Source organism: Poecile atricapillus, chromosome 3 (genome assembly GCF_030490865.1).
Source record: "Poecile atricapillus isolate bPoeAtr1 chromosome 3, bPoeAtr1.hap1, whole genome shotgun sequence".
Lineage (NCBI taxonomy): Eukaryota > Metazoa > Chordata > Aves > Passeriformes > Paridae > Poecile > Poecile atricapillus.
The window spans coordinates 81,381,286-81,397,058 of NC_081251.1; the positions used below are offsets into that span (position 1 = coordinate 81,381,286).

The 15,773-nt window shown below is 37.9% G+C and overlaps 1 protein-coding gene across 6 annotated transcripts in view; it reads right to left on the minus strand.

Annotated features, from left to right (window-relative positions):
• Positions 1-1,147: 1,147 nt before the first annotated feature.
• CNST (consortin, connexin sorting protein) overlaps positions 1,148-15,773 on the minus strand; it is a 46,198-nt gene continuing 31,572 nt past the window's right edge. For 5 of the 6 annotated variants that reach the window (XM_058834466.1, XM_058834467.1, XM_058834465.1 and 2 more), the window contains 3 exons: positions 11,322-12,187; positions 3,703-3,838; positions 1,148-2,125 (listed from right to left, as the gene is read on the minus strand). In XM_058834466.1, coding sequence (XP_058690449.1) covers positions 1,920-2,125; positions 3,703-3,838; positions 11,322-12,187 — 1,208 coding nt within the window. In that variant the 3' untranslated portion in view covers positions 1,148-1,919. The remainder of the gene's footprint in view (positions 2,126-3,702; positions 3,839-11,321; positions 12,188-15,773) is intronic. The other variant, XM_058834471.1, reaches the window with a different exon arrangement.

A 15,773-nucleotide genomic window follows, 5' to 3' on the forward strand; every position in this document is an offset into this window, starting at 1 on the left:
CTTTAGAGTAACCCAGCATTATGATACTCTTGAGGACAACAAACAAACTAACAACCCCCAAACTACCATTTTCAAGTTTCATTCTAAAAGCAAAAGTTTTCATTAATTTGGGCATTTGAAATTTGCTAGTTTAGTATAAAGCTGCACATGAGGCTCCCTAGGGTATAAATAAACTAAGCCTCCACAGTGAAAACCAAAAGAGAAATCATACATGCAGTTTATTCTAGAAAAAACATGATTTCAACTTCCACTTTAAAAACCCGTTAAGTGTAACAGTGCATTAGGAACAATCAAGCTCACTAGAGGGACAATTTGCTTGCAAATGTCAGAAAGCATGATCTTTAATGTTATAATTCTGAGCAGTATCTCAAAGATTTCACTTCATAGCATTTTACAAAATAATATCCTAAACCTGAACACACTGCATCATACAAGGTTAGTAAGCAGGAAACCACAGAGTGGAGTGAAGTGGACCCCTCAAAAATGCTGTTTCCTGAGGTGTAAAGGAATCATTTCACACTCACACCATCAGCAGGGCTGGACCACTGTGCTCTGTGCAAGAACAGCTGCCACATCTTGACCAGAGCGTGGCCCAAAGGCCTGTGTATCTAATTCTCACCTTCACTGTCCTGTCAGTGTTTCTGTCACCACCACACAGGGAGGGCTGAGCACCAAGTGATAGAAATACCCATTTAAAATGACTCTCTGTACTGATCTAAATTTGTCTGCAAAACTAATAGAGAAAGAACAGATTGTGCAATACAGGTCCCAGAACTGCAGGGCAAATAAATGCAAATGTGCTTTATCAGCTGGAACAAGTGCCCTGGAATGCTAACAGATCTGTGGATCTGCAGTGAACCTCTGAATGTCTTCTGTTGGATCAGTCCCACTTTACATAACTTTCACTCATTGACAGAGGCTGCAGCCACATGGTTCCGTGATCCTGTGCACTCATTTGGGATGAATCAGACATGAGCCCTAATTCCAATAAATATTCATAGACAAAGGCAAGGATCATTATTCCCCATTTATGGAGGAGAAACTGAGGCACAAAGTGATTACTCCAAGTTAGTGACATAGCTGGAGGAAAACCCAGTTGGCCCCACACCTGCTACCAGGTGCTTTAAAATGGGCCAAAGCCACTTGATTATTTAATATGAATAATTTACTAAACATCTTTTGTTTCTGTGTTTAGTGAGACCAGTGACTTCTTTTTTAACCTTCCATTTCTAAAACAACCTACATGATACTGAGAGCAAAGGTCCAAGAAATTTAGTGAAATCTGCCAGCAGATTTATCCCATTCATGATATTCACTGCAAGCTATAAGATACAGGGTCAGCCTGGTAATCACCGAATGAGGGCTCCGTGAATGCCACCGCACTCTTCTCACTCCACCCAAATAATTACATGGCTCACCAGGAGAAATAAAATGGATAAAAACATTAAGACTTAGAAAAAAAAATAATGTTTCCATAAAACAGAGACTTATTGCATGATAGCTGGCGGCAACACCTTTGCACAAACAGCTGTAAATTAAAGCTGTCCTTTTACTAAGCTTCCAGAGATTGCTTACACAATGTGTGGCAATGGGAGAGAATACAGAAGACAGTTAATTTTCTTCCTTCTTCTTCACTTGCTCAAGTGGATGAAAACCTACTTGCCTACTCTCAAAAGGATGAAGATAATAACTTTTTATGCTCCCATGCCACACTGCTACAGTTGTGAACAGATGTGAATATTTTGCCACCTGATTGCTAAACTAAAATTTTCTTGATTTCTAAGTAAATGTGAAAGTGTATCATCAAATACACATCACTTGCAGGTGGCAAGTGTTAGAGAACTTGAAATCACAGTTTTGTTCTACTCTCTCCAGTAGCCACTGGTGAGCTCTCAGAGTGCTGTGTCCACTCCTTTCAGCTATGAGAGGGCTATCCAGTGTTTCAGTTCTTCCACACGCTGCAGTATCTGTGTATAATAGAAATCCATGTTGTCTGCAAATTCAGTACACACAGGGGATTCCATGTCACCAAAGGTGCAGTACAGTGCAGTTCCTCCAATGCTAAGGAAAACAGTTGCTATGCACAGCAGGATCAGCAAAACACAGGAGCCACCAGACACTTCATCTGTAAATAAGAGCAGAAAAGGTAAAAAAAGATGCTATACAAAGCAATATAAGTGCATGCGGAAAAGCTGATAGGTTTGTATCATGAATGGGTCAGGAGGTAAACACACTTAATAATGCTCACCATGTCAAAGTGACCACAATACATACGAGGAATTTTATGTTTCTGTCTTTTCAGAAACCTAAATAATTATATTGCTTCATTTCTGCAGTCTGTGTACCTGTCCTTGCTGTGCTGAGATCACTGTGAGAATGCCCCACAACCGTCCTTCATGAAATAGTTGAAATGAAACAAAGGCTTGGAAACTAAACCAAATGGAAACATTCTTGCTTCATTCATAATGACACTGACTGCACTACAATGAACTGCTTGTGATTACTCTCACATTTTGACTACAGACACAAAACCTTCAGTGAAGGCTAACGTGTGGGGTTATTTTACATCTCAGTTACTCTTTGCATGACTGCTTCTTCCAGAGTAGGAGCAATGCAGAGGTTGCAGAGGTGCTGCTACATCCTCACCACCTCACTTGTCCTTGCTAATTTGTATGCATGAACAACATCTGCGTCGTCTGTCAGACAGATTTGACTCTAAGCAAGTTTCTGTACTCCCTTCACTGTACACCAGGGAGAAGAAATAGGGTAAAAAAAACATTCAAGTGTTCAACATTTTTTTTTTGGTGTGTGTTTGAAATCAAATTTAAAGTAATAACAACAATATACAACTACTTTCCTTTTGAATCACTAAATCCTTGAGAAAAAAACAATAGAAAAAACTCTAACTGGAATTTTAAATAAAACATAAATACTTTAAAAATAATTTCAAGAAAAAGATGGGATAGGGTCTCTTTTTAGGCCATGAATGTTTGAGACACCTTTAAGAATGAATTTATATCATTTAGTGGCTGGCATACACAGTAGATAGCACTTTCTATATCATTATCATTCAAAACTATTTTTCTTAATATCTCTTCAGTTTGAATAATGAAGACCCTAAACTCCAAAAGAGAGCATAACAGAATAACATACTGTGTTTCTCATGAAGCTATTTAGCCCATCAAAAACACAGTAAGGTGTAAAGCCAGATTTAATGACAGCTAGCAAATATGTATGGATGTTAAATTATAAAGCAGGGTTAAAATCTGATACCCTCCAATCTCATGGTGTACTAGAAATGTTGGAAATGTACATATGGACAAAGCACAACAGATTTGTTCTTTTGCATCCATCTACCTACACAGTAAATGGATTTAAGGAGAAAGCCTTCCCACTTCCCACTTCCAAGCAATGAACATTGCTCATATATTATCTGTCACTTGAAAATCATTCAGCCAGAGGAAAAAAGCAGTGACTTCTCAACCAGGCTTTAAAACTGAAGTGTCCTCATTGTATCCTTCTGTAGACTTGTCACCCAAACCTGGTACGGATTAACAATCTTTGATCAATCACCTTTACTCACTAAGTTTTAAAAAACCAATAGAGTATATTCAATAAATGCCTGCTTTGCTGTTGTGAACAAAAGATTGACAATATTTGCACCCCAAGAGTGCAACCCATTAATTAAGAGCTTTAAACTACCTTGATCCAATGTGTCTTCCATTTCTTGGAATCTCACTCTTCTTTTTGTTTGCCTTTGCTGGACTTGAGCAATTGTTTTTCCATCCCTGTCATCTCTCTTCTTTAATATAGACACCAATCCTTCCACTGGGGTAATCTATCAGGAAAGTCAGTGAGTGGCACAAGAGATGTTAAACAGAGCTCATGCTTCAATTTCTCTCAATGACTCAGGGAGGAAACAAGTTAAACAGTTAATAAATAGTTTCCAATCTGTTTTTCTTAAACATTGCAACACTTGTGAAACCTCTTTCTTGAAGATATCAAGTCCTGAACAGACAGGACAGCTGCAGTATCATTCTGCTGCTTACTGACACCGCTTGCCCTTAATTGCTATAGAACTTAGATACACCCACACATTTTTTGCTTGGATCATACTTTGTGTTCCTCTGTAAGCTGACAGGGGCAGGGGCAGTGGTGAGGCGGATTTGTGCCAAAATCATTATCATCAGAGGGCAATAAGAAGTCAATGACACACTGCTGCTGCACCTCCAAAGATATAATCCTGTAGAGACCATCAAATACTTACTGTGAGATTAATTTTCCAGCACTGCAATTGGTTCCCCATGGGGGAAAAGCAGCTACAGCAGGGCTACAAACCCAAATAGAGGGAACACGAAAGCTACAGTGCTCTGGATACATTCCAGCTCCACATTGTAATAAGCTCTCTGGATACAGCAGCAGCTCAAAAATCCTTCCCTACAGGCTGGTCACCCAAACAGCTTGCACAAACAGCAGTGTGGTCAACAAGTCAATAAACAAGTCATCACAACTTCTCCTTTCTTTGCTATAGCATTTGGATTAGTTGCAAGAATATAGGCTAAGCCTTACTGGGTTGACTGAGCAGTCGGTAACTTCCTAGTTATTAATGAAATGAAAGTAGGTAAGGTGTCAGGAGAAAAATGCTTTCCTAAGCAAGCAGTTCCCAGTGTGCTAGAAATAAACAGAACTTAAAGTAGAAAGCATGTTTAGAACTGCTCTTGTTTTTACCTTGTGAGCATACTTGCCTCAAAAAAAGTCATAATTATTTCTTCCTAGATCTTAGTAGGACTTAAAAAAAATTAATTCTGTAGATCAGCAGTAACGTTTGCTAAATTGGAAAGTAACATGTATACATTTGTGCTACAGAAAAAACGTATCGCATTTACAATTGAATTTGCAACTCATCTATGAGATAACCCCAAAGGCTTCTACTTTTCCACTAAAACTCAAAACCTCCCAATTTTCCAAGTAAAGCTGTAGTTGCAGACAGCTGACTGCTTAAGTCTATCTATAGCATAAGTTAGAAGATTCCCCATAAAAACTTGTTTGCATTGCATTTCCAAGAGCTCTAGAGAAAAAGAAAAAAACCAAACAACTTCATAACTTATGTCCTTAAGCTCGCCTCATGCTACAAGCTTATATAATGCATTGATGCACGCTGTAATCAGAGAGATGGTGCACTGCACACAGTGAGACACAGGGCACAATCCAATAGGCACTGCTGCCAAAAGCTTTGGCCTTTGCAATATTTAACTGATAAATGTGGCAATTACACTTGCAAGTCTCAGGTCTGGCAGTATTTTATAGCCCTCAAATGGAGAAATAACTTTACCCAGAACAACGTGGACCTGGGGACTGTGGGTGCATGCCTACAGTCTTTAATAACTTTTCCAAAATCACAACTGAGAGGGTAAAATTGATCTCTGCCACACTTTTTATACTCTTTCCCTTTTGTTTATCTGCTCAAGAGCTTGAATGGATTTATTTAATGAAACAATACAAGGAAGTACTTGGAAAGTAGTGAAAGTGTGGAGGCAGAGGAAATAAATTGTCTAAGTCAACATGCAGAGGACCAGTAGTTGGCACAAATGACCCAGAAATAATAGTCTGCAAGTGTCTTATCACAACAAATGAGTGCACAGAGGTGCAGCTCCTACTGGTTATGTTAAATTAGCCTTGCAAAATTGCCACAAAAATTTAACAGGCCAGCAAGAAAAATCAGCACTTATGTTCCCTGGTTGTGAAGAGGAAGGGGGATTATGTAGGAGTGCTTTAATTTGACTTATTTATTTGGAAGGGTGGAGATGAAATGATATCCTTTAGTAGAGTAGATTATTTTAAGCTTCTGCTGACAGCATTGCTTTCATAAAGAGGATCAATGGCTCCTCCCACACCACCCACACAGCAGGCTGGCTGTTGCCTGGCACGATTATTCCCAAGTGGCTTGGACTGCACAAGGTGGGAATGTCACCCAGAGATGCCAGGGCATTCCTACCAGTCTGCCCTAAGATTAAAAGTGGTGGTCTGTTCTGCAAGTCATCATTGCAACCTGAGACACTTCATTTTGTCTGTTGGCTCTTGGTAGCTTCTGAATGACTGTACCACAAACTCACTGTCTTCTCCAAGCTTAAAACCAGAGGGCTATCCTTGACAGGATTATGTGAAAATGTGTTTCAGTAATTACAGTTACATAAAAGGCTTTCTGGAGGAAAGTCTTGCTACAATGAGGTTCATTTACTTTCCCTGTCAGCCTACATGGCTACATTTCAGGATTTACTTTAAATGTATAAAGAACTAATTTGACACAGCACAGGTTTCTCTATTCTGAACATCTTCTCTTGCTTAAAAAGGAGGAGCAAGTTGTTTTGATTTTGCAATAAAAATCAGTGTGGCTAGTGTTACTTCCCTATCCCAACAAAAGCCATAAACTGTATTTTGAAAAATGGCCCCTTTACGTGATATGTAATTCATACCTAGAATAGAATCATAGAATATGTTGAGCTGGAAGGGACCCACAAGGATCATCCAGTCCAACTCTTAGTCCTGCACAGGACACCCCAAGAGTCACACCATGTGTCTCAGAGCATTGTCCAAGCGCTTCTTGAACTCTGTCAGGCTGGTGCTGTGACCACTACCCTGGGGAGCCTGTTCCAGTGCCCAGCCACCCTCTGGGTGAAGAACCTTTTCTAACATCCAACATAAACCTGCCCTGACTCAGCTCCATGACATGACTATAATTCATCTGCCATACTTCATCTGCCTTTGAATTTTACAAGTTATGCACTTAAGGTTTTTTGTCTTTGTCTGCAATACACAAAGTGATTATATTAGATCCATCTCCCATAACATCTGATGATCTTCAACATCTAAAGAGAAGGACTCAGCCGCCACACAGGATAAAGCTTTACATCCCACTCTTCAGGCAAGAGGAATTAAAAAAGGCATAATATATTATTTAAATTGGAAGTTAATGAGGGAACTGTGGTTAATACAGTTGACCACAAGCCAAGCAGAGGCTTGACTTGAACCACAGGCAGAAAAATACAGGCTTGCACCAGACTGCCCTGCAAACAGCTCTTGTATGAAAGAGCTGCATAAAGGACCCTATTGAAACATCAGATATTTTCTTAACTCACATCTGGATAGCTAACAAAAGATGATCTTGGAACATCTATGTAACTGGGCTTACTCAGCTCTTCTGGCCTTTACAAAATCTTCCAACTAGAGCTTTTATAGCCACTGTACAGGAACTGAAAGCGGCATGCAGGTGTGTGCTGGCATTTTCACCAACAGTCAAAAAGGAAAGCAGAATTTAGACTGCTGGTTAATTGAAACTCTGTTAAATAAAGCTTTTCTCTTTTCCCCACCATTAATAGAAAGTGAATCAGCATCAATCAAAAGTTTTACACCTTTTAGATAAATTTTAATAACCAGGTTGCAAAATTAGAAAAAATAAACTCTAATTAAACTACCTGTCTTTTCTCTGTTTAAAACAGCGTTTGGTAATGAAATAACAAAAAATCTTCTTACACTGCTCTTACTTTCAACAAATATGTCTGTATGTAGTTTTTAAAAACATACCAGACAAAACTATGAAAATAAGTCCTTGTAATTCAAGTTCTTTGAGAAAACATATTGGATTCGACAATTAGAATTAGTTCTAGATATAGACATAAATAAAAACCCCAGAATGGAGGCACTACAAACTGGGAACTAGGAATAAAAGCTCATTGTATTAAGTAGTTTGGTCTGAATGCAGAAAACTACTCAAGAAGGTTTGTGTATTATTCTTTGGGCTGTATTCCTTATTCAGTTATTTGGCAAAGGACTGGAGTTTTATTACAAGCAATATCAGATTTTCTTAAGGCAGTAATCTGCAAAATGACAAAACCCAAGACTGCCCTGTGTTACAATAAAAGCAGCAGACAAACCCCTTTGCTAGTAAAATACATTAGATATGTGAGTAATTAGAGTTTGAAAAAGAACTAACTTAGCAGATCCAGGATTCATACCACAGCTACAGAAGGTAACTATTTTTTCCTGCTGATACACTTGCCATGCAAGCACCTGAGCTCTTTTATACAGCAACAAATACCTCAGATACTGTGTAAGCACGTCACATGGAAGCCTAGTTCTTACAAACTCGACCCAAGCCATACAAGAGAACAGAGGATGCAAAACATTGCCTCCAAACTTAGTGAAGACTTCATTTCTTGGTACACAAAATGCCATCCAAAAATTTTATGTTTTGTTAGACAATCTCACTATCTTTGCTTTCTAAAAAGAATTTCCCAATTATAATTTTCTAATAAGGCAAAGCTTCAAGATTTTACTCACTTCCCTAACTGTCTTTCACATAAAAAGTTTACTCTACAACCTTCTATTTTATATAGGAAAATGCAACTTTTTTGAGATTACAATTTGTTTTGCCACTGGTGTGTCATTGCATTCCCACAGAAATTATAGCAAAAATATATAAGAAGAGCTATATACTTCTAGTATCTGTTGTTGCCAGCTTCAGACTGTGCTTCAAAGCTCTTTGTTAGCTGTACAAATCTTGTTTCTATAAAATGATTGGTTTTCCATCATTTGCTGTTGTTGTATGTGTACTAGTGAAGAAGCATAAGGACCTGTACAATATGAAAACTACTATTTCAGTTTTGCAACTATTTAAATCCAGTCAGAATTTGGTGAAATTTCACTCTTGTAATTAGTTATTGCAAATGATAAACTAAAAGTAAGCGACAAAGTATCTAAATTAGAAAAATGCATGAAATGATTCTTGGAACTCAATATGGAGCCAAGCAAAACTTCTTAGCTGTAAATACATACACAAGTATTTGCCCTTCCCCATTTTCAATAAATTATTATTATATGTCAATTGAAGAACATTAATGAAATTTTATCCTACCATATGGGTTTTGTCCCCAAGTAATTTCAAAATTATCTTTACTTCCACCTTCCATTCTAATTTGTTTGTGGCAGTTTTGTAAACACTTCATGACAAGTTTTATCAAGTCAAATTGATTGTTTTTTAATTTTTTACTGCCACATTGGTACATTTCATGTGAATCATTTAATTTCGTTCATGTGGCTACCAATGCATTTTCTAGATACCTCATTAAAAACCAGTATGAAGACACTGTTATCTTCTTGGCTATATTGTTCTATAGCCTGAACAATGCAATTTCAAAGCCTTTAAGAGGACAAGAAAGGAAGTGTTACAGCTGGGTACAAAGATCAGTCTGCTGATCAAAACTTCAGTGCAATCTTATTTTAGCACTAAAACACAAGTTAACAATGCTGGTTTCTCAGGAGTGCCAAATTCTTCCAAATGTGTCTTCAAAGAAAGCTGTGGGTGCTCACTACTTCTGAAAAACAACCCCTAGGCTTGGATGGGTGGTAAGATTACCTGGAAAAACATCCTGGAAGAGTGTAATGAAACAATACAAGCTGGGGTGGTGTCCTTAACTCACCCTGTGGGACCTAAAAATCTCAAGTATTGCAAAACAACCCCAGATGCTGCATATTACAAATTTTAATTGCTACTGACATTAATCCTTCTCCCATTTAAGCCCCCTGCCTCACACAAAACTCAGACCTCTTGCTAAGAATGATTCAAGTGGACTCTCACCAATGCAGCCAACATGATGCCTTATATGGCCAGGAAAAACTCTATGGGAAAACTCAAGGTACTTTTTCCTCTGCAGATTCTCAACTCTGCCATCAGAGTACTGGCAGTCCCAGCGTCAGGAGAGCAAACTAGAATTGAAATTAGATGCCCTGTAAAGCATCATCATCGGTCACAGGGACAATCAATACAAGCATAATTTTTCTAACAGTATCAATATGCTGCTTCCTATCCGGTCCTCTGAAACACAAATGGCACAAACATAGCTGTTTAAAAATAGATGCTATTTGATTAATTTAGGCTTTATCTATGTGAAACAGAAAAGTACTCCACTGCTTAAATGCAGAACTTTCAGTGGGCTCAAAAGAAATTTAATGCTGAGGGATGATACTTAAATTACTCTTTTGTTATACATGTATATGGGCTTATCACAGCTTGTCAGCAAAATGCTCTTTTTCAAAACCACCCTCTAGGTGAATGCAAGCCAGTGGACTTACTGAAGTCCAAAAGTTGAAAGTTTGGGATACGTGTATTAACATGTATGTGGGTTTCCACATCTCCTAGTGTACAGCTTTGTGTGCGTGGCTGTCAGTCCTGGCATGTGGCATACTTCCTGAAAGCCCACAAAAGACGAGAGGTATGATCTTGGAAAGGATGTAACAAACTGTTGAGGCAGGGAGAGAAACCCAAATGCTCTCTCCTCAGCTCTAGAGACTTTACCAAACATGTAATAACATCAGCATTGATCCCCAGTATTAAGTTCCCTGCTTGGTCACTGTCCTTGAGTGATTGTGGGGTTTCTTGGTCTCTGTGAATTAGCTTGATCTATAGAGAAGTACTGCAACTTTATTGCCAAAGGATAGTCTATTGTTAAAGATCTTAAAAATAGAGATGAACTAAGAAGATACCTTTATACAAGTCTTCCCCCTCCAGCATCTGAAATAACATCACAAACCACTCATTTTTTCATTTAGAAAAAAGCTCTTTTTTCTTTAGAAAAAAGCTCCATGGATGCAAATGCAGAAAAACAAAAAGACAAATAAAGCAAAGATGTCGTCATTACACTCTCCAAAAAAGTCCCAAAGCAATAAATCATCTCTATTTTCAGAAGAGCAATTTAGCTTATGAAGCACTCACCCTTGTTACAGGCCTATCAGCAGTGCTTAAGGAAGGTGGGTTCAGGGTTAGAAGCTCTTTCTTAGCTTAGGTTGAACAACAGATCTGCCTAAACTTGACAAAATCAGAAGCCCATTCATTCATATACAGAATTTATATATATGTAGTTCTCACCTCTATGGAATAAGCACAAAAAAAGCAAACTTTGTTCTATGCATAGAAATGGATGATGGTACATCATAGGCATGATGTAGATCTCTGAGACAAAATTTGATTTAACAGGAATTAAACAGCCTGTGTCAGAATAAAAAAAAAAAAAGAAAACCCTGCAGGTATCACATTAATGCATAAAATCAATCTTAATTTTGAAACACAGTGCACTGCTGGTCAAGAAGGAGACAGAGAGGCAAAATGAAACTTTTTCTGAGTAACTCAGAACAATTAACTATGTACAGATTTCAGATTTGAAAAAGTGACACATGAAGGAATATCTAACACATTTTGAAGCTGGCAATACGTAAAATATTTTAACTGAGATAAACATGAAAGATTTTATGGGATTCACAATATTTACCTCAGTAATCTCTATCCTTCTTGTAAGTTCGTCAAGAGAAGAAAAGCTGTCATCTAGTGATAAAGCTTCCAGGGAGTTATAAGATGCTCGTTCGGGTGAAATATCTGGAACAGTGTCAAAGTCCTCTTGGTTTGCAAAGTTTGCAGATTCTTCAGTGTCTATTATGTTACCATTCAAAAATCTCAGAAATGAATCTTCTTGTTCATTATTGACCTTCTCCTCCCATCCTGCTGCTCTCTGTATTTTCTTGCACACCCGTGAATGGGCAGTAGTGTCGTGCTCAGACACTTTATTACACCCAGAACATTCATCTGATGCTGTTCTGTCCCATGAAGGTTCATCATCATCATCAGGCTGTATCTGTTGCTGATTTAAATCACTATTTCCAAGCTGGCCACCAGCAGTTTCCGAAGACCCAGCAGCATGTTTTGATCTGAGCACATTTCTATCAGCTGCCACATCTTTATCAGGAGGAACCAAATCAGTAGGCATATAATCAGCATCTGTTAAAGCCAAAGCATCTACCATTGGCTCAAGAGGGAGTTTCACTCCAGACTCCCCAGCCCCTTCTATTTTTACTGCATCCTTGGAGAGCTGTCTTTCCCTCAGCTGCAGACTGTTATCTTTACCGGCATCCCCAGATGATAAAAAGCCCGAGGAAGGCCTGCCCACTGTCCCTGTGGACTGGGTGTGTGGCTCCAACGTTGATTCAGCACTGCAGTGCTGCTCCTCCATGTGGTCCTTTCCTGCAGCTACCCAAAGACTTGCTGCCTCGGTCTGTCTCTCAGTTTTGTTTTCACCTGGGTGAACAGTGCTCAGCTGTTTATCTTCTTTCTTTGGTCCAGTGCCAGGACAAGTTTCAGTACCTAAGTGCAATAGGAAAAACAGTTCCAGAGTTTTTAAATGATTCAAAGCATCAGCCCAGGGGGGAAAGAGTATACTGTGATTTGATAACATTGTAACCTAATGCTTCAAAATGCTCTGCCATAAAGGGCAGGTATTTTATGCTCCAGTCAGGATAACTTGTTAGCAGTCTCTGACTCCTGACTCAAGGAAATAAAAAAGTATTTGCACACATTCTTGCAGATGAAACACATGATTGAGTGTCCTTCTGAAAAAAGCTACTCCCAATATGTAAACCAGTATCCTTCTGAACTGTCACTTTTCTTTTAATCGGTATTTTATGTGAATCATCTCATGGAGACCTGGAGTTCAGGCAAATGCACTTAATTACAGAAAACTGTATCTTGATGCCAGTGTATCTATCACCTAGGGAGATACCTGCATTTCCTTTAAAGAAGCTGAAATCATACCAATTTAATAGATTTTAAATTTGCAGATCTCTAGCTCCTTTGATTAACACTAAACTAAATAGAAATTACATTTCCCATAAATGGACAGCATAAAAAGATACTGCTTTTTGGATCAGTAAGTTTACATATTAAAAATGTGATTTGATGCAGCTTATTTCTGTATTCATGTTTACAAAACATATGAAAATTATTTTTTCTTATCTGAAATTTCAGAGACACACAAAGAGTTCTACATAGCTGGTGAATTCACCTACTGTTGGCATGATGTGCTGATGAAGGAATAGATGGTTAGCCCAAGTTGTCTATGAAATTATTAGCTATTAACCATTTCAAGAAAACCAACACTCTGTTTTTAGGCTTGAAAAGAGAGAAAAGGGCTGATAAGAATTAAAATATCAAAGAAAGCTAGCTATGACAGAAGCTGCCTTTTATTCCATACTTCAATAAAAAACTAAGTTAATACTATGTTATAATAGGACTACTGTTGCAGTAATATTAATAACCTCAATCAACAAATTCATAATTTTAGGAAACACTTATTTGAGTTTTTTGGTCTTAGTGAAGAACAGAAAGATCTTATGAACAGATTAATAAAGATACCAAACAATGCCCTTCTTAACTGCGTTCTCTATGACAATTTTATTCTTCCTCACCTGTTAAAACCTCTCTTAAAATGTGAGCAATTTCCTGAACTTGCTACACAAAATAGTCACATTCATTAAAACAAATATATGCATTAATACATTGTACTAAACAATTTCATTAAATTCCAAACTATCCCCCTTTCAATGGATAATGAAATGCAAGTTAGCATGGAAACAACAGACTTGAAAATTGAAAAAGAGAATATCCAAGAAAATCAAAATGTGGAAAAAAGTATCAGAATGACATTAGCAGACAGAAAGACGAGGAACCTAACTTCTGTAAAACACTGAAAGAATAGGTGTGAGACAGGGACTTTTTAAAAATTAGACACAGATGAGTAGATAGCTCAAGGGATTTGTAATGGGATACTGAGTCCTTCACATACAGGTCATGAGTTCAAACACAGCCTGGATTATTGGTACAAGATTTTGTTACCATCTGTCAATTTTTCCTAGTGGATACATCCACATTACAACAGGCATCTTTGTTGGCAGCCCCAGCTGCACAAAGATTAAATGGAGTCGGAAATTAAATCAGATTCTTTACTGTAAAAGGTGTCCCTTGAGCTCAGGACGCTGTTCCTAAGAAAGTAATGAATTATACTAGCACTGTTATCTAACCACAGCAGTACAAGAACTGGGATGCAATGATCATTCACATCAGGTTTTCAGCAGTGTCCAATATTTACAACTACTTCAGGCAACCCTTGCCCACTACAGTCTGAAGGCAAGTTAAGACAAATACTTGAAGATTCAATTAGAAAAGATGCCTTTGCCCACACGGAGTTAACTGGAGACATACCTACCAGGGGCAGTAATTTTTACCTGACTGACAGAGGTTCAACCAAGTGTCTACTGAAATTTTTTTAGCAACAGAAGTACCTAGGGTAATTTAAAAAATGGTTTATTTTCCCCTTAACAGAGTTGATAACAATTAGAATTGACAACAAAATTGGTTTGTTCATCACAGAAACCTGTAGGTACCACTTGGTCTCATTAATCCAAGAAGCTTAGCAGACAGAGTGCTGATCTACATTCTATCTACCAATGGCAAATTCACACTTCTCCATCCTTGTCCTTCTTCCCCATCAAAAGAAAATCCCACAGGACCTAGAAGAAAACAGGGTATAAAGAATTCCTCCCCATCCTGGAAACAAGTCTAAACTATATGTACACACTGTAAATTTATGCTAAGAGTTTTGTTAAATTCAGTATTTTGTTAGGAAGGTTTTAATGAAACGCATTAATTTATCTTTAGTTAACACCAAGTCTATTAAGTTTCTGCTTTTAGTCAGAAACTGAAGAAATTAATGGGTAAAGGATGTATCAAATCTCATCTTTTAATATATACACACAGTATCAAGAGTCAAATTCTTGCTGTTGGTAGATTTCACAGAGTGAAAATCTGCCAGAAAGTAAAATGTAATAGAACAGACCATTCACAACCCTTGCTCAGAAGGGCAGAAAACTAATTAGGCACTGTCCCAGGAATCTTGACTGGACGACTTCTTACAAAGCTGTTTTTGTCACTATAGTCCCAGGAGAGAGGAATTGTGAATTCTTAGGATCAACTGCCTTCAGAGGCTCAAACTATGTTCCCATATACCCTAGCAGATCAATGGAGTAATTTTTGCTTCAGATTGCCAGAGAAGTTTGATTTTACATCAAAGATACTACTATAGTGCAATGCAACAATCTCTAAAATGCAATATAGATACTACTACAGTGCATTTTATGTACTCTTATTGATAATTGCTACATAAATTCTTATTCAATATTAATCCATATGAAGGCCAGTTCTCAAAACACTTGAGTTTCCTTTTCCTGTCTTACTGTAAGTCAGACTTATACTACAAGTAGCTAAATGAGTTAAGTATTTCTTCCTGTGGTTTGGCAGATACAGATATAAGAAAAGTAAAACTTTACATGTTTATTTCTCATTTTTAATTTCATTTTTCATTTTTTTTGTAGAGAAAAAAACACCTAGAAAGCAGAAGTCAAGCATTTTAAGTTTTCAGTGGGAAGGCCCATGCATTTAGGCTACTGCTGAAAAGGTTAAATATTAGGAACGGTATGTTTATTGCAATATAGGATTCTGCTGGGGTTCAGGCAAAATCAAGAACCTGTCCCAAATGGTCATATTGCTGCTAGTCCTGAGCTGGATCACTCAGGCACAGCTTGTTATCTGAATGTTATTTCAGACCATGAATCACCTTCTGATTGTCAAATTTCTGTATTTGGTTCATACTGATGTGTTCCCTACCCAAATCCTTCTAACCACAGCAAAACTCATTCATGCCCATGCAACCGATGCATTGACACTGAAGGACAGCAGCAGCTAATGACCACATGCTGCCTGAACAGCTGCTCACACTTGTCAGGGAGAGAATTCATTGCTTCCTCAAGAACCCACTAATCTTGTGAAAAGCATCTTTTGCAAATCTCAACCATTTAAACTTGAGTTAGGGTGGAAATATTCCTATCTTTGTATTGAA